Source organism: Oncorhynchus masou, chromosome 9 (genome assembly GCF_036934945.1).
Source record: "Oncorhynchus masou masou isolate Uvic2021 chromosome 9, UVic_Omas_1.1, whole genome shotgun sequence".
In the NCBI taxonomy this organism is placed as follows: Eukaryota; Metazoa; Chordata; class Actinopteri; order Salmoniformes; family Salmonidae; genus Oncorhynchus; species Oncorhynchus masou.
Window position 1 is genome coordinate 31,995,009 of NC_088220.1, and position 22,500 is coordinate 32,017,508.

Here is a 22,500-nt window from a genome sequence, read left to right on the forward strand (position 1 = left end):
AAACATTTTAGCATAAGTATAATACAGGAAGGAACAATATATAGTCCAATATTTACACCTGTATTAGAGAAAGGGGGATTGGAGAGCAAGTTTTTAAATCGTGCAGTATTAGCAATACTAAAGAAGGGTGTGGTAGCAGCAATTGTGATGTGTGTGTAGCTACAATGTGTGTGTGTGTGTGTGTGTGTGTGTGTGTGAGTGGGCGAGTACATGTGAACTACGGTGTGGAGAGTCAGTTCAAGTGGTCAGTAGTCTGATGGCTTGTAGATACCAACAGGTTCAGAAACAGTTTCTATCAGAACTCATGCTCCTATATCATCTGCCCTACCCCTCATTGCCTGGTTCCTCTCTAGGTTTGTTCCTAGGTTCCTGCTTTTCTAGGGAGTTTTTCCTAGCCACCGTGCTTCTACATCTGCATTGCCTGCTGTTTGGGGGTTTTAAGCTGGGTTTCTATATAAGCACATTGTGACATCTGCTGATGTAAAAAGGGCTTTATAAATACATTTGGGGCCAACCGTTGCCCACTGATCAGCTAAAGGCTCATTATAGATTAGAAAAACACAGAAATTGTGCAAAAATCTGAACAGCCACCGGCCATGTCATGTCACTATTTCATTATTTTTTAACCAGCCCATCCAAGTACAAATGGTCCACCCCATCTGGCATTTGCCAGAATTGCCAGATGGCCAATCCACCTGTGTCACAGCGAAAATACTACATTTGTGAAGTCCAAGCGATTGTGAGATATGGCATTTATATACAGTGCCTTGCGAAAGTATTCTGCCCCCTTGAACTTTGCGACCTTTTGTCACATTTCAGGCTTCAAACATAAAGATATAAAACTGTATAAAAACTGTATAAAAAAACCTGTATAAAACTGTTTTTTGTGAAGAATCAACAACAAGTGGGACACAATCATGAAGTGGAACGACATTTATTGGATATTTCAAACTTTTTTAACAAATCAAAAACTGAAAAATTGGGCGTGCAAAATTATTCAGCCCCTTTACTTTCAGTGCAGCAAACTCTCTCCAGAAGTTCAGTGAGGATCTCTGAATGATCCAATGTTGACCTAAATGACTAATGACTAATGTTGTGGGTTCACCATTTACCTGAGATCTCTGCCAAGCAAGGAGGAAAGAGGCTCACCTAATCCTGCCATCCACTTTTATCTTGCAACACAATTGGACATAATTTCACCTGCCCATCAACATTGTCCATCTTCCCTCCCTGACTGTAGGCTACATCCTTCATTGAAAACAAAATCAAAAAAACAAAAAATAGAAATGTATAAAAATGTACACATCCCTCATTGCATGGTGTGATCAGACATTACGGCTAAATATCTCCACTAAAATGTGAGGGAAAGACTAGTAAATGCAACATAATGGCCACTTCATTGGATGACACATATGGGCTAAAATATTAATTTATGTAACAAATGTTTCATTAGATTGTAACTTGGCTACAGTAGCCAGCTGACAGCGATGTCACGCCCTGATCTGTTTCACCTGTCCTTGTGATTGTCTCCACCCCCTCCAGGTGTCACTTATTATCCCTGGTGTATTTATCCCTGTGTTTCCTGTCCCTCTGTGCCAGTTCGTCTTGTTTGTCAAGTCAACCAGCGTTATGTGTCTCAGCGCCTGCTTTTTCCAGTCTCTCTTTTCTCACCCCCCTGGGTTTGACCCTTGCCTGTCCTGACTGAGCCTGCCTGCCTGACCACTCCACCTGCCCCTGACCTCGAGCCTGCCTATCGTCTTGCACCGTTTGGACTCTGACCTGGTTTATGAACTCTCGCCTGTACCCGACCTGCCTTTTGCCTACCCCGTTTGCTATAATAAATATCGGAGCTCAACCAACGGTCTGCATTTAGGTCTCGCCTTGTGCCTTTATAAGCGAACATATTCTTGTAAATGAATTTAAGTTGCGGGTACTGATGCACGCATCTATCGAAATGCGATTTATGCTCACTGTCCAAGTTTTCATTGGGGTAGATCAAATATGCTATTATTACATTTATTATTAGCCTATATTTACGTTTTCAAATTGGTAGAATAATGACAATCATTTACCAAATTTGGTTTGCAAGCCAGGGCCAAACTCTCTTTCTCGAGTGAGCAAGAGAATGTGATAATGTAGGATATATATATTTTTTTTAAGTATTCTTATAGTCCGTTTGCATCAAATACCCTACTCCTTGAAAGCCATGTATTGATGAATGATAACTGCAATCAACAGCCATATCATGGGAATAGGCTACGCAAAAGTTTAGAAAGACAGAAGGCTGACACCTGGAATGATTTGATTTGGATGGATGGTTTACATGACAAAGGTAGGTGGATATTTAAGCGATATGGCACGAGGGGGTGTGGTATATGGCCAATATACCATGGCTAAGGGGTGAACATATGCATGACGCATCGCGGAGTGCCTGGACACAACCCTTAGCCATGGTATATTGGCCATATACCACAAACCCCAAAGGTGACTTATTATAAACTGGTTACCAACGTATTTAGAGCAGTAAAAATAAATGTATTGTCATACCGTGGTATATGATCTGATATACAACGGCTGTCAGCCAATCAGAATTCAGGGCTCAAACCACCCAGTTTATAATTAAGCAATAAGGCCCGAGGAGGTGTGTTATATGGCCAATATACCACGGCTAAGGACGACACAAGCGACTGGTTTCCAACGTAATTAGAGCAGTAAAAATAAATGTTGTCATACCCGTGGTATACGGTCTCATATACCACGGATGTCAGCCAATCAGCATTCAGGGGTCGAACCACAGAGTTTATAATTTCTTATAAAATATGGGTGAAACTTTGCTTCGGTATACAATTCTCGAGCTCGTTATGTGTGTTGCTTCACGCATCGGACTCACGCCAGGTAAAAACCTTAGCCTAATGCGCAATATATTAGAAAATTCAAACAAAATACACCAGCGACTTCATTTAGGAGATTAAGGTTGTGAACACAGTTTTGAACATCAGATTGACAATTATATTCTAGTGTATTAGTGTGGCTACGATGCCATCATTAGAGCACAGCGTGATCTGCTTGGTTTCCAGAGCATGGAAAGAGAGAAATTAAATAGGCTACTGCCGAGGTCTGATGATGCGTCTGTGACAATAGTAAAAGTTGTGTGTTGTGTTGGGGGATGCGCTCAAGTCTGAGGTAGACAAGCTTGAAACCTTCCGGTGTGTTGTGTATAAGAGGAGCCTCCTCGTGTGTGTTTGTTGCATGATAAGCTGCTGTCTCCTCTATAAGCAGAGATCTCAGAAAAGGTAAAACTGTGAAACCGTGACCAAATATATCACAAAATGTATTCGCTATATCTCACAATGGGGTGTTTTTGCTGTGTCAGAATGTTTCTATATTTCGTACATTTGCATTATTCAACAAAGTTCTATATGTGGGGGACCTCGTAACCCTGTGACACACTGTAGCTCGCTCTCCCTGCGTGAGAGGTGCGCACTTTGACAGACAGTCCAACAAGTCAGAGGGGTTTAGGAACATAGACACAGTTTAGAAATGTGCCGTTATTCCCCTTTAACGGCACTACCCTGGTCAAAGGTAGTGCTCTATATAGGGAATAGAGTGCCATTTCGTACGCAACCCGGATCACCCTGGAACACACTCAGGACAAAGTCAAACCACAGGCTGTAGCTATATTAGAGGGTGGTTCTGTGGCTCCGATAAGGTTCCAGTTTCCACCATGTGTGTTGTGTACTACTACGGTGTGGCTCTCCTGGCTCTGCTGGCAGTGAGCAGGGTGACCGCGGCACCGACGACTGAGCCACCGACTGAGGAAGACTGTGGTAAAATGGTCAAACCACTCCCTGCCGACAAGCTCAACACGGTGGGTGTCAGACCTATACTTTTTGTAAGGAGTGAGAATCGATATTTTCTGGTTTGATTGAATGCATACTGAGAAAGGATGGAAGGGGAAAGATAGAGGTTGTGTCAAAGGGCAGTAGGAGAGATTCATATCTATGCTGACACTGAAGACATGGATGCCAGAGGCTGTAGCATCACCACTAGACTACTCATGACTCTTGCCTTCACCTTGATCTTGCATATTGTATAGTCTTTGGTAACACTTTACTTAAAGCTGGCAGTTATGATGCTGTATTAGTTATTATAAATATCTATGAGCCGCTATGTGTTTATATCAGGCTTATAATATGTCATGTCTATGTAGCAAGTTCTCAACTGAAAAAGTGAATGTCAGTGTGATGTATGTTTCCCTACAGGTCTTTGGTGAATGGATTCTCATCGAGGCGTTTTCAGATGATGAAGGTTATGCCGAAAAACTGAAAATGGGAAAAAGCTCCAAGGTGGAACTACGAGCAACATCAAGCGACAAGAGTGTGCTTTTCAAACAGGGAAACATGATGTGAGTGGCTCCTTACTCTACTGCTTTGTCATAGGTTTGATGAACACATCTGGACCACTGACAGTTATGAGACATGAGGCAATCTCTGAATCTAATAGGACATATCCTCTTATCTTTCAGTGATGACACCTGTGTTAATTACTCCATAATGAATATGTCCATTGTAGAGAACACCATACAGCAGTTAAGTAAGTCAGATCCGTACCTTTCCCTTTCAAGTGTTAGTGGTGTGTGAGAGCTGAAATACTGTACTGTAGCTAAATATGTAGCTATCCCAGACCAGAAGTGGTTAACAGGCTGCTTCAATGCATCCTATGCTAAAGGCAGATTATCAAATAGAAATGATGCTGAGAGTTACTGTGTTTTTTTTTTTTTTTTTTTTTTTACATATAGAGGATAATGGAATTTCCAAGGCACACTTCCTGCAAGCCTGCCCTGACTGTCTCGTCATGCACTTCAGTAACACCATTACCGTAGCAGGAGTGCCCATCCGAATGGTCCGATCTTTCTATATCTTTGGTAGGTGTGTGTGTGTGCTTTTGAGTAGGTGGTTGTGTAGGTAAAGTGGGAGTGGCGTGTTTGTAGGTGTCTATCTTTGTCAGAATTTACCCGATTGCTGTGTTTAAAAAGCCATTTTATCTTCCCTTTTCCAGGAAAGACTGGCAAACTGCATGAATCAGAGCTGGAGCCAATCAGAAAACAAGCCGAGTGCCTCAAGTTCCCTCAGCCTGCACAGTTCATCTATGATGGCGTTGCAGGTACAATGTCCACAGATGAAATAGCGTGGCAACATTGACATTGTGATCCAAATCTAAATCTTTCTTTCCTTCATTGTCTTCTCTCTGCAGAGTTTTGCCCCGAGACAAAGAAGAATGAGACCAAATAAAACTAAGAGCTGGAATATGGAAAACTGGAGCTATAATCATGTTCACAGGACATATTGTTAGGAGAGACATAAAACTGACTGAAATATTTTGCTAGTTTGTATTTTATTTTTTACTATTAATGGTGAAATCTGCGCTGTTATGGGTTGTGTCTCACTCACTCAGACTCAAACATTGGTATAACTGCCTGTCACTCATTTGACACAAGATCTAGCAGAAAATCAGCCTGTTTGTATGAAGCCTGTGTTTCTCACCATCTTTCATTCATAACCTATTGACATTTCTATGTTTTTGTCTGTAGTACCTCGCTATATCAAATATCAAATCAATTGTGTAGAAAAAGTAACCACACTGGAATGAAAAACACGCTCGTTCCAAAAATACCCATCAGGTGGGTTTCAAAACACAGAGTAGGTGAGCAGAGAGGAACTGCAGTAGAGGAGGAACTGCAGCAGAGGAGAGTGTCCAATTTGACTGGAGCGTGGAGTGAGCTGGCCTTCTCGCCAGCTCCAATTTCGCTCCAGTAGCGCTCACTTCATGAGCTCAGGGCATGCCCGCCCCAGCATGCATTTGTAGCCTACTTGTGTGCTGCTATAGCCCCTTGCATTAGCTACTGTCATCTAATATGTTAAATATTTTCATAAAGAAATGATAAAACACACAGTTGAAAAATCAAGATGACTTACAAAGATGAGGGGGACCAAGGAGCAGGAGAGGGACTGCGGTCATGTAGTGTCCACAACTACATATTCATTGTGCAATCTGAAAAGACAGGTATCTTGAAAGCATGATGATATACTTACTAAGTGCACATGCTAACAGAAAGGAACAATATGGGTAGCTACGTCTGTCATTGTAGCAAAGTATTTATAAACTACAAATCAGATCTCTTAAAACTTTCGTTAATTTTCGTTATATTATCTACACAATAGGCCATCTTGACTTTCGCCCAATAGGCCTGGTGTAACAGTACTCTTCTTGTGTTGTGTACAATCAATCATCGACACAAGCTCCAACTTGTGGCACCAGTCATGGAGCTTTATTCTGATAGAAACAGCACAAAATTGCACATCATGCAATGCACAGTTCACCATCCAACTCTGCACTCACGCACTGTACAAAATATACGAACCCCAACCAGACAGTCAGTTGCTAGCTAGTATTAGCTGGAATTCTCTACAACAAAATGTATAGCAAATATGCACCAAATAAAATGCTGCAACTTATGTGTGACGTTCTAATAACATTTACAAATTGATATAAATTGTACATTTAAATCATCACTTGGGAGTATAAAAATCATTATTGACGAACAGTGCTTTGCAACCAACAACTTACCGCTGGTTTGGTGCTTGTTCACTGGGACGATTCTAATGAAACATCCTACCTCGTAAGCAAGCTGCGCAAACCAGCCAATAAGATACCATGTTGAGTAGGTAAAGGCAAGACAAAACTAAAACCAAAAACCCATTGGCTTAACAATAAAGTGGTAAGGGGAATCACCAATATAACCCTGTGACACTGGCATATTATCTCTTTCAATGAGCTTTCCGTTTTGATTGGGTTAATTTTCCTACATACAGAAATATATTTAAAAAACAACTACACATCCCTGCCCAGCCTGGCAAGAGTGGCACAGAACACAAATCGGCTGCGATCGTGCATACATTTATTTTGCCCAGAAGTAGGAATTTATTTCAATTTTAACACTTGGCGTCGCAGACGCTCGTTGGCGCGCGCGAGCAGTGTGGGTGCAATAATTGAATAACATAGATTTCTACATTTATTTTGCGACGCGTGCGTGTCCAGTCTGGTCAGCATGTAAGAGTGTTTTGCATCGCCAGTGGCTCTGCAAGCGCTGAGAGGGTATTCTCCGTTGCTGCACTGCTCTCCAGGCACTGTAGAGGGAGCCTAATAAGGCATTTTTAGTTTAATTTGTATTTAATTCTAATTAAGTCACAGTCTATATGTGCAATTTATAGACTATGATGATTTAATACAACTAAATATTGTTTAAATGCTGGGCGCATAATGTCCTTGCCAGCCTAGTGTCCCTGCCATCCTTGTACTTGCAAATGCTTCACAATGTATTTCTTGATAGGCTGTAGTCAGTAGTGGAAAAAAGTACCCAATTGTTAAACTTAATATAAAATGACTCAAGTAAAAGTGTTTGTTTTTAAATATACTTAAGTATCAAAAGTAAATGTAATTGCCAAAATATACTTAATCATCAAAAGTAAAAGTATAACTAGTTTAAAAATTCCTTATATTAAGCAAAGCAGACAGCATCATTTACTTTTTATTTATTTACGGATAGCCAGGTGCACGCTCCAACACAACACACATAATTTACAAACGATGCATGTATTTAGTGAGTCCGCCAGATCAGAGGCAGTAAGGGTGACCAGGGATGTTCTCTTGATAACTGTGTAAACTAGAGAATTTTCATGTCATGCTAAACATTCACAATGTAACGAGTACTGTTGGGTGTCAGGAAAAATGTATGGAGTAAAAAGTACATCATTTTCTTTAGGAATGTAGTGAAGTAAAAGTAAAAGTTGTCAAAAATATTAATAGTGAAGTACAGATACCCCCCAAAATGACTTAAATAGTACTTTCAAGTATTTTTACTTAAGCACTTTACACCACTGGATATAGCCTTGAAATAATATAAATAATATAGCCTAAATATTTAATTTTCGTTCCTTCTTAGGGTACCTGCCTGGCTCCTGGACAATTTAGAGTGTTTACATGCTGTTTAATACAACATGTAGCCTATTTGAAATTATGAACGCTTCTTACAGTCACCTTTTCCTGTTGTTTATTCAAATAATTTAAATTAAAATCATATGGTTTGGTTTCAATACTTCAAAACCAAATGGTAGGTCCAGGTAGTCACAAAAATAGATGAGCATTGGTTAAATTGTGATTTTAATGAATAAAGCGAATTTGGAGCAGATTTGTTTTTTCCTTTGAGCGAACAGCGGTTTTTAGCGAGCTGTTGGTAAGGAAGTGGAGCTCTGGAAAGGAAGTGGAGCGCCAGAGCGATGAGCTGGTTTCCAACTGCTCAACTCCACTCACATACTCTGACACACATAAGGTCCCACAGTTGACAGTGCATGTCAGAACAAAAACCAAGCTATGATGTCAAAGGAATTGTCCGTAGAGACAGGGTTGTGTCGGGGCACAGATCTGGAGAAGGGTACCAAAAATATCTGCAGCATTGAAGATCCCCAAGAACACAGTGGCCTCCATCATTCTTAAATGGAAGAAGTTTGGAACCACCCTGACAATTCCTAGAGCTGGCTGGCAGGCCAAACTGAGCAATCGGGAGAGAAGGGCCTTGATCAATAAACATTTGGAGACAAAATATAGTTTACATATTGTCAACAGCCTAAACCAGTTGTGCACGCGTCAGCCTAAATAGTTGCGCACGCGTTAATTTTGTTGCTAAACAACCAATCCATCTATTGACATTTCAAGTTGTTGGTTTTTCTCGATAGGACTTGGTAGAAAAACGAACCACTCTGAAATAAAAATCCCGCAGTTCCAAATATGCCCGGCAGATGGGGTTGAGAACACAACTGAAAGACTGTACAGCTCAAGTGTCATCACTTTTCCAGGAAAATGTCACACGTCCTGAGTTAGTTGGCTAGCCAGGGGTTGTCGTTGTATGTCAAACTATATGTAGAGATAAGGGAGTGACTTTCCGGCTTTCATCAGGGCACACTGTCTAGGCACGGTCTTTCTGACGACTAACCTGGGGCTGCATAGTTTGCAATGTCATGACAGGAGCGAGAGTAACCTGCGTGGAATATCATTTGAACGCAACGGCAGCGCTGTATTCGTTTTAGACCAAAATCAGACGGAATATTTCTATTGAAAGTTTGAGAGATGAGATGAGGCTCACTCATGTCAAACTTGGATGTCTTCTGGCTTCTGTTTTTCTCTCTCTAACCTGGTTCACCGCTTATAATGGAAATGGTAAAATGTCGCACGTGTAACACTAGATATTAGGCTACAAACTTTCAATTAGGTTACAAACTTTCAAAAGGTGAAACGCTTGTGCATAACTGTTGTATCAGTTTTCTATTGTTTTCGAATGGTAATATTTAAAGATAAATACACTGAACAAAAATATAAACGAAACATGCAACAGTTTCAACGATTTTACTGAGTTATAGTTCATATAAGGAAATCAGTCAATTTAAATTAATTCATTAGGCTCTAATCTATGGATTTAACATGACTGGGCAGGGGCGCAGCCATGGGTGGGCCTGGGAGTGCATAGGCCCACCCACTGAGGAGCCAGGCCCAGTCAATAAGAATATGTCCCCCCCCCCAAAAAAGGGCTTTATTACAGACAGAAATACTACTGCTTCATCAGCTGTCAGGGTGGCTGTGCTCAGACGATCCCACAGGTGAAGAAGCCAGATGTAGAGGTCCTGGGCTGGCGGGGTTACACATGGTCTTCGGTTGTGAGGCCGTTTGGATGTACTGCCAAATTCTCTAAAACAACATGGTTGAGAAATTAACATTAAATTCTCTGGCAACATCTCAGGTGGACATTCCTGCAGTCAGCATGCCAATTGCATGCTCCCTCAAAATTGGTCGCATATGTGGCATTGTGTTGTGTGACAACACTGCATATTTTAGAGTGGTCTTTTATTGTCCCAAGCACAGGGTGCACCTGTGTAATGATCATGCTGTTTAATCAGCTTCTTGATATGCCCCACCTGTCAGGTGGATGGATTATCTTGGCAAAGGAGAAATGCTCACTAACAGGAATGTAAACAAATTTGTGCACAACATTTGAGACAAATAAGCTTTTTGTGCATATGGAACATTTCTGGGATCTTTTATATCAGCTCATGAAACATGGGACCAATACTTTACATGTTGCGTTTATATTTTTGTTCAGTATATTTGACATATTGATTTAGCCAAATACATTTAAACTCAGTTTTTCCAATTCCTGACATTTAATCCTGGTAACAATTCTCTGTTTTAGGTCAGTTTGGATCACCACGTACTTTTAAGAATGTGAAATGTCAGAATAATAGTAGAGAGAATGTTTTACTTCAGCTTTTATGTCTTTCATCACTTTCCCAGTGGGTCAGAAGTTTACAAACACTCAATTAGTATTTGGTAGCATTGCCTTTAAATTGTTTAACTTGGGTCAAATGTTTTGGGTAGCCTTCCACAAGCTTCCCACAATAAGTTGAGTACATTTTGGGCCATTCCTCCTGACAGAGCTGGTGTAACTGAGTCAGGTGTGTAGGCCTCCTAGCTCGCACACACTTTTTCAGTTCTGCCCACAATTGTTCTATAGGATTGAGGTCAGGGCTTTGTGATGGCCACTCCAATACCTTGATTTTGTTGTCCTTAAGCCATTTTGCCACAACTTTGGAAGCATGCTTGGGGTCATCGTCCATTTGGAAGACCCATTTGCGAACAAGTTACTGATGTCTTGAGATGTTGCTTCAATATTTCCGCATAATTTTGTTTCCTCATGATGCCATCTATTTTGTGAAGTGCACCAGTCCCTCCTACAGCAAAGCACCCCTACAACATGATGCTGCCACCCCGTGCTTCACGGTTGGGGTGGTGTTCTTCGGCTTGCAAGCCTCCCCTTTTATCCTCCAAACATAACGATGGTCATTCTGGGCAAACGGTTCTATTTTTGTTTCATCAGACCAGAGGAGATTTCTCCAAAAAGTACAATCTTTGTCCCCACCTTCACAAGGCCCTTTGCTGTTGTTCTGGGATTGATTTGCACTTTTTGCACCAAAGTACATTCATCTCTAGGAGACAGAACGCATCTCCTTCCTGAGCGGTATGATGGCTGCGTGGTCCCATTGTGTTTATACTTGCATACTATTGTTTGTACAGATGAATGTGATACTTTCAGGCATTTGGAAATTGCTCCCAAGAATGAACCAGACTTGTGGAGGTTTACAATCTTTTTTCAGTGGTCTTCGCTGATTTCTTTTGATTTTCCCATGATGTCAATCAAAGAGGCACTGAGTTTGAAGGTAGGCCTTGAAATACATCCATAGGTGCATCTCCAATTGACTCAAATAATGTCAATTAGCCTATCAGAAGCTTCTAAAGCCATGACATAATTTTCTGGAGTTTTCCAAGCTGTTTAAAGGCACAGTCAACTTAGTGTATGTAAACCTCTGACCCACTGGAATTGTGATACAGTGAATTATAAGCAATTGTTTGAAAAATTACTTGTGTCATGCACAAAGTAGATGTCCTAACCGACTTGCCAAAACTATAGTTTGTAAACAAGAAATTTGTGGAGTGGTTGAAAAAATGAGTTTTAATGACTCCAACCTAAATGTATGTAAACTTCTGACTTCAACTGTATATACCTTCCAATGGTTCCAATCTGGGGTTAGGCCTATTTCCATGATTCTGCAACACCAGATCACTCAATCTGTTCTTACAATCAGAAATGTACACCAGGTGCGACAAACATCAATTTGATTCTAGCTCCTCTCTCTCTTCTCGCGCTCTCTCTCTCCCCTCTCTCTCACACACACACATGCACACACAGAGTAAAAGTAATGGTGACTTTATACCATGGTACCAGTTTTACATGAAGTAATACTTCAATGACTTAAAGAAAGACTACTAACGTGTGAATTCCTTGTTTTCTGGAAAATGTACACACCATTCCACTTGCCCCTTTCCTGCTTTAACCCGGCAACTAAAACACCAGGAGTGTCCTTTGAGGAACTATGTTGTATGAATGGGGTTGTCATGGAAATTCCGGCAGTGGAATGGGGCTATGGGAGGATTATCTTAATTAATTTTGAGGGGAGGAGTAAGCGTGTGTGTGTTTGTGTGGTTATTCTACTGTACATGCAGTTTGCTGAGCTACACCTTTTGTTATCCTGCACCCAACTACTCAATACTTCAGAAAAATTTGATGTCACTGAAGTTTTTTCAAATCCATGCATTAAACATAGACTTGTAACTGTTATCCACTCTCTTCACGCTTCTATCTCTCCTCCCAACTCTTTCTGTCATGCATGTGTGGGTGCGTGTTTGTGTGTGTGTGGGTAGACAAGGGTGAACCCCCCTACGACCCTAAGATGATCCAGCTGTATGAACGTCTGCTGGCTGCAGAGTCCAGGGGGGAGCTGGTGTACAGGGAGCTCAGCAGTCTGCTGACCAGCCTGAGGAACCTCACCATACCGAACAACAACTCCTCCACTAATGTCACAGGTGAGGTGACAGAGCCAAGTTATCATCAGTATACATTTAGATCATAGGTGACAGGACAGCCATGTTGTCATCTATGTAAAGGCTCGTTGTACTTTGTGGATCCAGTTTGAGGACGATCCTTTACTTTCAATTCATGTTCAGTGCTGGTCACAGACGGGCAGAAATCAAACTACCCCTCCTGAATCCACATGTTTTTGGTCCATGGCAGTGTTTTCCTTATCTCTTTCTTTCTCTCCCTTTTCTCCTTTCTCTCCTTTCTTTCTTTCTCTTTCTTTCTTTCTTTCTTTCTTTCTTTCTTTCTTTCTTTCTTTCTTTCTTTCTCTTTCCTTATTTGCATCTCTCTCTCCTCCCAAGTTTGTTTACTTTTGTCAATCCAAGATAAGCCTTTTAAACATTGCCAACAATGCTAATCCAATGACCTCTCACAGGTCATGTGCTGCTGTAATAAAAAAGGATGAAGTGTTTTTTTATGTCTGACCGTTCGTTGTGTGTTTGGTTTGGTTTCTGGTGGTGTGGAGTGTAGAAGGACTGATAAAGAGAAGACTCGGTCTGCTTTCCTCCAGACTGCCCAACGCCTACCTCTACCTGCCCCACCTACGGGACCACGCAGACAGCCTGAATCCTAACGTCGTCCTGGGAAAGGGCCGGACTGGAGGTGAAAGACACTTCCTTCTGTCTTAATCCCTGGTGTGTGTGTGTGTGTGTGTGTGTGTGTGTGTGTGTGTGTGTGTGTGTGTGTGTGTGTGTGTGTGTGTGTGTGTGTGTGTGTGTGTGTGTGTGTGTGTGTGTGTGTGTGTGTGTGTGTGTGTGTGTGTGTGTGTGTGTGTGTAGAAATGTATTACATGTAAAAATGTGTCTGCGTAAACATGTTCTCTTTGACAAACAGGAGGGCTTGTGTTAAAGTGAGAGGCTACCCAACCTGGTGTGGATTTCACCCTGTAACCTCTATCCACCCACCTCACCCTCCCTGCTCTGTGTGGACTTTATTCCTTCTTCACCAGAACGTCACCTGTGTTATCAATAGCTCTGGAAATTTGAAATCTGCAGCAGATAAGGCTATTTACTGTGTTCTTTCCTTCCTTCCCTCCCTGTGTGTGTGCGTATGCGTCAGTGTCCCTGGTATTGGGGATCCCTACGGTGAAGCGTCAGAAGCAGAGCTACTTGGTTAGCACCCTGAACTCCCTCCTCTACGACCTTTCACCTTCTGAACGAGAAGACACCGTCATCATCGTCTTTGTTGCCGAGGTAACTTGCTCACGTACCCTGATAGAGGCACATGGACACACGTGACAGTCTTTGCCAATCAAACCTCACTTAAAGTCAATAACAATTGGGGCCCCATCAGGTCATTTAGAAGTATCTTTCTAGATGTTAAGCATAAGAGGAAGGGACTTTGTAGATGGGGTATTGTGTGCTCCTGAGTGGCGCAGCGGTCTAAGGCACTGCATCTCCTTGCTAGAGGTGTCACTACAGACCCTGGTTTGATTCCAGGCTGTATCACAACTGGCTGTGATTGGGAGTCCCATAGGGCTGTGGACAATTGGCCCAGTGTCATCTGGGTTAGGGTTTGGCCGATGTAGGCCGTCATTGTAAATAATAACTTTTTCTTAACTGACTTGCCTAGCTGAATAAAAATTTAATAAATGTGAGTTGGGGACCCAGACTTTGGCCAGGTCTCTCCCTAGGGTCAAACCAACATATTGTTATTATTTTAAAGCAGAAAATTGAGGGATTAGAATGAGAAAAAGAAAGTGATTTGTTTCTAACAAAAGACCTGCTAAACCTATTGACTGTGTGACCATGCCTTTCAGGACCTGAGGTGTGTATGCTTTAACACTAGACTTGAACTACAGAAACTAACGGGCATGTAAACGGGAATTTCCTGTTCTTGATTTCAAGACCTAAGGCCGTTTCAGCTCCTAATGTTCAACTGTGATCACTCGCGTCACAACTACCCTGCAACTTTTTTGCATGTTTGCATTCCAACTCAAAGGTTTGCCCAATTGATGGTAACTTTGCGTAGTGGTTATGTAGTGGTTGTGTAGTGGTTGTGTAGTGGTTGTGTGTCTGAGGATATGAGCACACACAGGAGTCAAGACACAAGACACCTTCAGTATATTGTACTTCTCATGTTTCATCTATACTGATTCTATTGCACACAAACACACCACTCTTAGTAATATGACCTCATGTTTAAACTTTCACTGGATTCCCCCTTCTCATTCATTCCCCCTTCTCTCTGTCTCTTTATTTCAGACAGATGCAGGATACGTCAACACCGTAGCAGAACTCATAAAGCATAAGTGAGACATTTTGGTTGTTTGGGATTTTAGTTGGACTGTTTTGGCTGTTTTTATTTTTTTGTTAATCTTTCTTCAATGTGTTTTGTAGTTTACCTGTGTGTTTGCCTGTTGTGTGTGGCTGTAGTTTTCCTACAGATGTGCACTCAGGCCTGTTGGAGGTAGTGTCCCCTTCTCAGTACTTCTACCCCAACTTCCGCAGACTCAGGGAAACCTTTGGAGACTCCAAGGATAGAGTCAAGTGAGAAACGGACGCATGCACAACCAAACACAACCCAACCCAACACATACAGATGTGTGGTCTTAAAATCATGAAAATAAAAAAGTCTAACACATCATCTATACCCGCAGTAAGTGGTTTGTATTGTGGTTGTTTTCAGATGGCGCACCAAGCAGAACTTGGACTACAGCTTCCTGATGCTCTACGCACATGAGAAGGGAACCTACTATGTACAGGTGGGGGGTCAGAGTTCAACTTCTCTGATTGGTCAGTCAGTCTGTCTGTGTAACTGCATGTGAGTTGCTCCATTTAAATGTGAATTTAGAAAGTGAATTGAAATCATATTTTTATGAACACATCCTCATTGGAAAAAATCTGTGTTCTCAGTTGGAAGATGACATTGTGGCTAAGCCTGGCTACTCTCAGGCCATGAAAACATACGTCAGATCACTGGCCTCGGATGACTGGATGTTGCTGGAGTTCTCTCAGCTCGGCTTCATCGGTGAGTCTGTGCTCGTGTGTGTGTGTCTGGGAAAGGAGCTCGTAGTTGATCGTTTTTAGATTAACACTTGTTTCTACTGCACGACAACTGTGGAAACGAAAGCAGGTGAACACATGCAGTTTATTTATTGCCTTTAGTTAATTAGGTTATTTACACTCACAGATGTGGATATGTACCAGTGGAGGCTGGTGAGGGGAGGACGGCTCATAATAATGGCTGGAATGCAGTGAATGGAAACCATGTGTTTGATACCATTCCATTTACTCCATTCCAGCCATTATTATGAGCCGTCCTCCCCTCACCAGCCTCCACTGGTAGGTACAATACACTCATGACTCTTCTTCCTTGTCATAAAGTCATTTTATTTTCATTTATGGGTTTGTGTGTGTGTTTGTGTCTGCATCAGGCAAGATGTTCCGAGCCCGTGATCTACCAATGATAGCAGAGTTCTTTCTGATGTTCCACAAAGACAAGCCCATTGATTGGCTGTTGGACCACATTCTGTGGGTGAAGGCTTGCAACCCAGAAAAAGATGCGGTGAGTTGTGCTCAGCAAAATGAAGTATTCTGTTCAAGAGAATGAAATGCAAACGATGATCTAATGTAGAGTCCACGCATCTCACAAACCTTGTGAGTGAACAATTCCTTCATTGGATGGAGAGCTGATGGGCTTTTCATCTTGTTTTCTCCCGTCCAGAAAGACTGCAACCTGCAGAAGGGCCTGCTCAAGCTGAGATATAAACCCTCTCTGTTTCAACATGTAGGCCTTCACTCCTCTCTGCCTGGGAAAGTACAGAAACTGAAAGTAAGATTATCTCTCTCTGGTGTGTTTGTGCAAGATAAACTCAGTTAGTGGCAGTTATAATTCAAATGTCTCTCTCTCTCCGTTGTGTTTGAGCAGGATAAGGACTTTGGGAAGGCGCCACTGTTTGCTGCCCACAGTAACCCCCCTGCAGAGCTGAGCAGTAGTCTGAAGCACTACCAGCAGCACACCCTGGAGAGGGCCTACGAGGGCCAGGACTTCTTCTGGGGCCTGACCCCTACCGCTGAAGACTTCATCCTGCTCAGCTTCCCGCAGCCACTCACTGTCACCGGGTCAGTGGACACACACACACTCCCACAGTAGCCTACACCAGGCACGTGAACGTGAACACCAGGCATGTGAACAGATATCGGTGGCCCTTTGTCCTCTTGTGAAAAAAGAACCCTTAAAGATTTTCTTTCATGAATAACTTTTTATTTTCAGACTTGTTTCTCTATTGTAGCTTTAAATGTAACGAACTGCGTTGGAAATGAATATGATAAACGACTTTGGAGTTGCTAGCGTGTGTCGTGTCACGCTCAGCAATAGGATAGGGGCACGTGTAGTCCGGTTGTTTGTCTGCAGCAGAACACATTCAAATCAAGTAAAGACTAGTGCGCTAGCTGTTTCATCTCTCACACACACACACACACACACACACACACACACACACACACACACACACACACACACACACACACACACACACACACACACACACACACACACACACACACACACACACACACACACACACACACACACACACACACACACACACTTTTATTTGAACTTCAACCACAGGTCACATTTAAAAAATGGCCTTCCCCACGCTGACTCCCATTCCCTCTGTCTGCTTGCCTGTATAAAGGTTGTGGAACAGGACTTTGCCTTCCACTTGTCACACCCTCTCTCACAATGGACTCCAATAGGTCATGTTTGCCATGCCCTGATGCAAGCATTTTGCTACATCCGCAACATCCGCTAAATATGTGTATGCGATCAAGAACATGTTATTTGATTTAATACCACACTGTGATTAGACACACAGGGAATGTCTCAAAGCAACTAGAATGGAGTTAAAGGAAATTAAGAGTTATGAGCAAATACATTGTAGGTATTGAGTTAGTTGACACTTGTTGATCGTGGTCATTTATGGTATGAGAGGGATATATGACAGAGGTGTATTCTATTTTGACCAGTCAGCCCAACTGTTGCAATTCTACAGTAGGTAATGACTCCGATGATCCAATCTTGTTTCTCCAGGTACCTGTTTCGCAGCGGAAACATTGAGATCAACGGAGACAGGTTTTATAACACCACCGTGGAGGTGCTCCCTAGTGATGTGAGTGCCATGGAGGTCATACTAACTGCAGAGTGAGTGAGTGAGTGAGTGAGTGAGTGAGTGAGTGAGTGAGTGAGTGAGTGAGTGAGTGAGTGAGTGAGTGAGTGAGTGAGTGAGTGAGTGAGTGAGTGAGTGAGTGAGTGACTGACTGACTGACTGACTGACTGACTGACTATTTTACCGTCTGAAAATCTTCCCACTATAAAAAATAGCTTGAGAGAAAGTGCAAGTCTCTCCAAATCTGCTCTCTTCAAACAACATCTAGATAGTGGCTGATCTTACCCAGTAGTACAATAGAAGGGCCATGTGAAGCCTGTAACATTAGAGCTGTTTATTACTGTGTCAGTGTGAAAAGTCGGGAATTAGCTGTGTGGGGAGGATACGACCCCCAAATCCCCCCCCCCCCTGTCCTCAGTGAAAGTTGCGCCCCTGGCTGAAGCACTAGAGGTAAAGCAATACAACTGTATAAATAAGTCATGCTTTTAAAATCCAATGGAATTTCATTTCGGGATATAATATGGCAGAGACCTCTATACCTGGTAAAGTGCTGGGTCGGCAGATATAAGTTATGAGGAAAATAGTAGAAATGGGGGTGTCTGTGTGTGAAAGAGAGATGGGAAAGTGAGAGAGAGAGAGAGAGAGAGAGAGAGAGAGAGAGAGAGAGAGAGATCTCTGGTGAATGCAGTGTCATGGAGCTGGTCTAAGAGACTGATGTGACTCTCAGGTGTCAGATCCTGGGGACTATGTAACAAGATGACAGGAAACACCAACCACGACATGCTATCTGCTAACACGCTGATGGCCTATCTGTGTGTGTGTGTGTGTTTGAGATAAATCAACCCAAAATATGAAACTTTCACTCCTGTCCATACTCCACTACAGTCTTATACAAAGTAAAAAATGAAAGAGTCACACATTGTTCATAATGTCATCAATATAATCATCAGTGTGTCCTGGTACCTTCAGTAGCTCTGACGTCAATCACTATCAAACGATATGAGCACAATCCCTGACATTCAGTAACTAGTCTGGTGACTTGTGAGTCTCACACAATAGAAAACTGGAAATCGAGTGTATTACAGATCGGAAAACATATAAATATGCTAAGCTATGTGTTAATTACTCTGAAATGACTATGAACTTTATGTATCTTAAACATTCCCATTCTAGTTCTAGTGTTATAGTGGAAGTGTTCCATAGACTTCTGCTCATATCGTGTTTGTGTGGCTATTTAAAATTATACTCATTTGAATGACTGTACTCCATAGAACTTCCATTACCTTATGGCTGTGTTTCGTAGAACTATTCAAATATAACTCTATTTGTATAGTTCTGTGGAGCAGAACCATCGTCATAGTGCAATGACTATGGACATAGATGTTGCGTTACACAGCTCTGCTGAATGCGACCTGAGATAGTGAAAACATAGGTCCATTTTAACCCAGTTTAACATGTGTTTTTCCTCTCCAGAGCTCAGTGAGTGACAGACTGGTGGGTGGCCAGTCTCCTCAATACGAAGGATCTTACGGAGGCTTCATAGTTATTGGTACATGAGTTTTAATATTCTTATTCCTGGTCAGGTGATGTGGTTGGAAAAAGCTCTGATCTCCTTTTATTGCTAGTAGTTTCTCTGTCATCTCTGGCCTTATAGACACAAACACTTGCCAGGGTAAGACGGGCAGACACACCTCCATCAAGGTGTTGTTCTGTGTCTGGATTATTCAGAATCATAGAAATACAATAACTAGAATAGCTATCGGACTCTACCCTGGTAGTGTCTGTGTGGTGGCGATCGGTTGTCTGTATAAGTGTACCTTTGGCCCTCTTAATGCCTTCTGTGATTGAGATAGCGCAAATAGAGAGAGAAGGAATGACTAAGCTTTGCTGAATCATAAATCACCTCAAAGGGGAATGGGAACACTAGGCTTTAGAAATCCAGCTAATTGTAACTGTAAATCGCTATATTGGCATTATTGCATCATCGATAGTTGAGTTTAGGAATTCCTGAATTTACTGAGACCATGACCTTCGTGTGCATTAATGAGCATAATTTGCTGGTGTCAAAAACATGATACATATTTTGAAAGCTGAGAAACAGCCGTTTCAAATGGTATGATATACAATAGCACCACATCAATCAAGAAACATCTGACATTTACACAACTTCCTAATGAAGAAAAAAAATATACATATATATATATAAACACTACCGTTCAAAAGTTTGGGATCACATAGAAATGTTCTTGTTTTTGAAAGAAAAGCCTTTTTTTTTGTCCATTTAAAATAACATCAAACTGATCAGAAATACAGTGTAGACATTGTTAATATTGTAAATTATTGTAGAAGGAAACGGCAGATTTTTACATGTTCAGTGTTTTACATTTACATTTCCCCATATGCTTCACGGGCCTCGTCTGAAGTCGGTATCGCTAATGTGTCAACTTCTGTCTGTAGTGTCCTAACAGTTTGGCCTACAAACTAATATGACTGCAAAACACCAGTCTCAACGTCAACAGCGAAGAGGCGTCTCCAGGATTCTGGCCTACTAGGCAGAGTTACAAAGAAAAAAACATATCTCAGACTGGCCAATAAAAAGAAAATATTAAGATTGGCAAAAGAACAGACACTGGCCAGAGATATGGTTTGAACTTTGCTGCCAGTTGAGGACTTATAAGGCACCTGTTTCTCAAACTAGACACTAATGTACTTGTCCTCTTGCTCAGTTGTGCACCGGGGCCTCCCACTCCACTTTCTTTTCTGGTTAGAGCCAGTTTGCCCTGTTCTGTGAAGGGAGTAGTACACAGCGTTGTACGAGATCTTCAGTTTCTTGACAATTTCTCGCATGGAATAGCCTTCATTTCTCAGAACAAGAATAGACTGACGAGTTTCAGAAGAAAGTACTTTGTTTCTGGACATTTTAGGCCTGTAATGGAACTCAGAAATGCTGATACTCCAGATATTCAACTAGTCTAAAGAAGGCCAGTTTTAGTGCTTCTTTTATCAGAACAACAATTTACAGCTGTGCTAACATAATTGCAAAAGGGTTTTCTAATGATCAATTAGCCTTTTAAAAGTATAAACTTGGATTAGCTAACACAATGTGCCATTGGAACACAGGAGTGATGGTTCAGCTGTTTCCAGCTACAATAGTCATTTGATGAAACATTGAATTTAGCCTTACTGCTACAGTATTAGCCCATAGAAGCACATTGAATAACATATTCATAAAAAAGTTTGTTTTTTTTATAATAAAAAAAAGGAATTTAGTTTTGAAGTGACTGTCCTATGTCTAAGAGATCTGAGAAAGCCCAGGAAATTAACCCCCCCAAATTGACCCATATTTAACCCCTTTTTTTGGGCACTAGAGTACTTCCATATCATTCACTTTTTAAAAACTGCTACCAGGTTACCTTCCGGCTTGTGGGCGTCGTAGAGCAAAACAATGTAAACATGTAAACGTTGGTGAGAGTCTCAGATTTCGATGGCGAGGTTATATTAGTTACAGACAGAAGTTAACACATTGGCGATACCGACACCAGACGAAGCCTGTGAAGCTTGTGGGGGTCATAGAGTATAACACTGACCATATACAGTGCATTGAGTAAGTATTCAGACCCCTTGACTTGTTACGTCACAGCCTCTTTCTAAAATGTTTTTTTATTTTTTATTCCCCCCTCATCAAGCTGCACACAATACCCTATAATGACAAAGCAAAAACAGTTTTTTAGAAATGGTTGCACATTTAATAAAAAATATAAATCTGAAATATTACGTTTACTTAAGTATTCAGATTCTTTACTCAGTACTTTGTTGAAGCACCTTTGGCAGCGATTACAGTCTTGGGTCTTCTTCGGTATGATGCTACAAGCTTGGCACACCTGTATTTGGAGAGTTTCTCACATTATTCTCTGCAGATCCTCTCAATGTCTGTCAGGTTGAATGGGGAGCATTGCTGTACAGCTATTTTCGGGTCTCTCCAGAGATGTTTGATCGGTTTCGAGTCCGGGCTCTGGCTGGCCCACGCAAGGACATTCAGAGACTTGTCCCAAAGCCACTCCTGCGTTGTCTTGGCTGTGTGCTTAAGGTTGTTGTCTTGTTGGACGGTGAACCTTCGCACAAGTATGAGGTCCTGAGCGCTCTGGAGCAGGTTTTCATCAAGGATCTCTCTGTACCTTCCTCCGTTCATCTTTGCCTAAATCCTGACTAGTCTCCCAATCCCAGCCGCTGAAAAACATCCCCACAGCATGATGCTGCCACCACCATACTTCATCAAACCAGAGAATCTTGTTTCTCAGTCCTTTAGATGCCTTTTGGCAAACTCCAAGCGGGCTGTCATGTGGCTTTTACTGAGGAGTGGCTTCCGTCTGGCCACTCTACCATAAAGGCCTGATTGGTGGAGTGCTGCAGAGATGGTGGTTCTCCCATCTCCACAGAGGAACTCTAGAGCTCTGTCAGAGTGACCATCGGGTTCTTGGTCACCTCCCTGACCAAGGCCCTTCTCCCCCGATTGCTCAGTTTGGCTGGGGGGCCAGCTCTAGGAAGAGTTTTGGTGGTTCCAAACTTATTCCATTTAAGAATGATGGAGGCCACTGTGTTCTTGAAGATCTTCAATGCTGCAGAAATGTTTTGGTACCGTTCCCCAGATCTGTTCCCCTACACAATCCTGACACGCACAATTCCTTCAACCTCATGGCTTGGTTTTTGCTCTGACATGCACTGTCAACTGTGGGACCTTACATAGACATGTGTGTGCCTTTCCAAATCAGGTCCAAACAATTGAATTTACCACAGGTGGACTCCAATC

The 22,500-nt window shown here is 42.0% G+C and overlaps 2 protein-coding genes and 1 long non-coding RNA gene across 5 annotated transcripts in view; 2 read left to right on the top strand and 1 right to left on the bottom strand.

Annotated features, from left to right (window-relative positions):
* Window positions 1–3,626: 3,626 nt before the first annotated feature.
* On the top strand, window positions 3,627–5,378 carry LOC135545873 (saxitoxin and tetrodotoxin-binding protein 1-like). The gene is made up of 6 exons (XM_064973824.1): window positions 3,627–3,868; window positions 4,263–4,405; window positions 4,526–4,593; window positions 4,799–4,924; window positions 5,059–5,163; window positions 5,254–5,378. Exons 1-6 carry the CDS (start codon window positions 3,725–3,727, stop codon window positions 5,289–5,291), a joined length of 624 nt encoding a protein of 207 aa, XP_064829896.1. The 5' UTR covers window positions 3,627–3,724; the 3' UTR covers window positions 5,292–5,378.
* A 3,601-nt stretch (window positions 5,379–8,979) lies between these two features.
* Window positions 8,980–22,500, top strand: part of LOC135545874 (alpha-1,3-mannosyl-glycoprotein 4-beta-N-acetylglucosaminyltransferase B-like) — a 26,634-nt gene continuing 13,113 nt past the window's right edge. For 2 of the 3 annotated variants that reach the window (XM_064973826.1, XM_064973825.1), the window contains exons 1-13: window positions 8,980–9,273; window positions 12,367–12,528; window positions 13,052–13,183; window positions 13,640–13,773; window positions 14,785–14,831; window positions 14,956–15,069; window positions 15,209–15,284; window positions 15,436–15,550; window positions 15,957–16,087; window positions 16,247–16,354; window positions 16,451–16,644; window positions 17,618–17,696; window positions 19,167–19,242. In XM_064973826.1, coding sequence (XP_064829898.1) covers window positions 9,189–9,273; window positions 12,367–12,528; window positions 13,052–13,183; window positions 13,640–13,773; window positions 14,785–14,831; window positions 14,956–15,069; window positions 15,209–15,284; window positions 15,436–15,550; window positions 15,957–16,087; window positions 16,247–16,354; window positions 16,451–16,644; window positions 17,618–17,696; window positions 19,167–19,242 — 1,453 coding nt within the window. In that variant the 5' untranslated portion in view covers window positions 8,980–9,188. The remainder of the gene's footprint in view (window positions 9,274–12,366; window positions 12,529–13,051; window positions 13,184–13,639; window positions 13,774–14,784; window positions 14,832–14,955; window positions 15,070–15,208; window positions 15,285–15,435; window positions 15,551–15,956; window positions 16,088–16,246; window positions 16,355–16,450; window positions 16,645–17,617; window positions 17,697–19,166; window positions 19,243–22,500) is intronic. The other variant, XM_064973827.1, reaches the window with a different exon arrangement.
* Window positions 9,444–12,031, bottom strand: LOC135545876 (uncharacterized). The gene is made up of 2 exons (XR_010456521.1): window positions 11,937–12,031; window positions 9,444–9,798 (listed from the first exon to the last, which is right to left on the bottom strand). It is a non-coding gene; the product is annotated as an uncharacterized LOC135545876 (long non-coding RNA).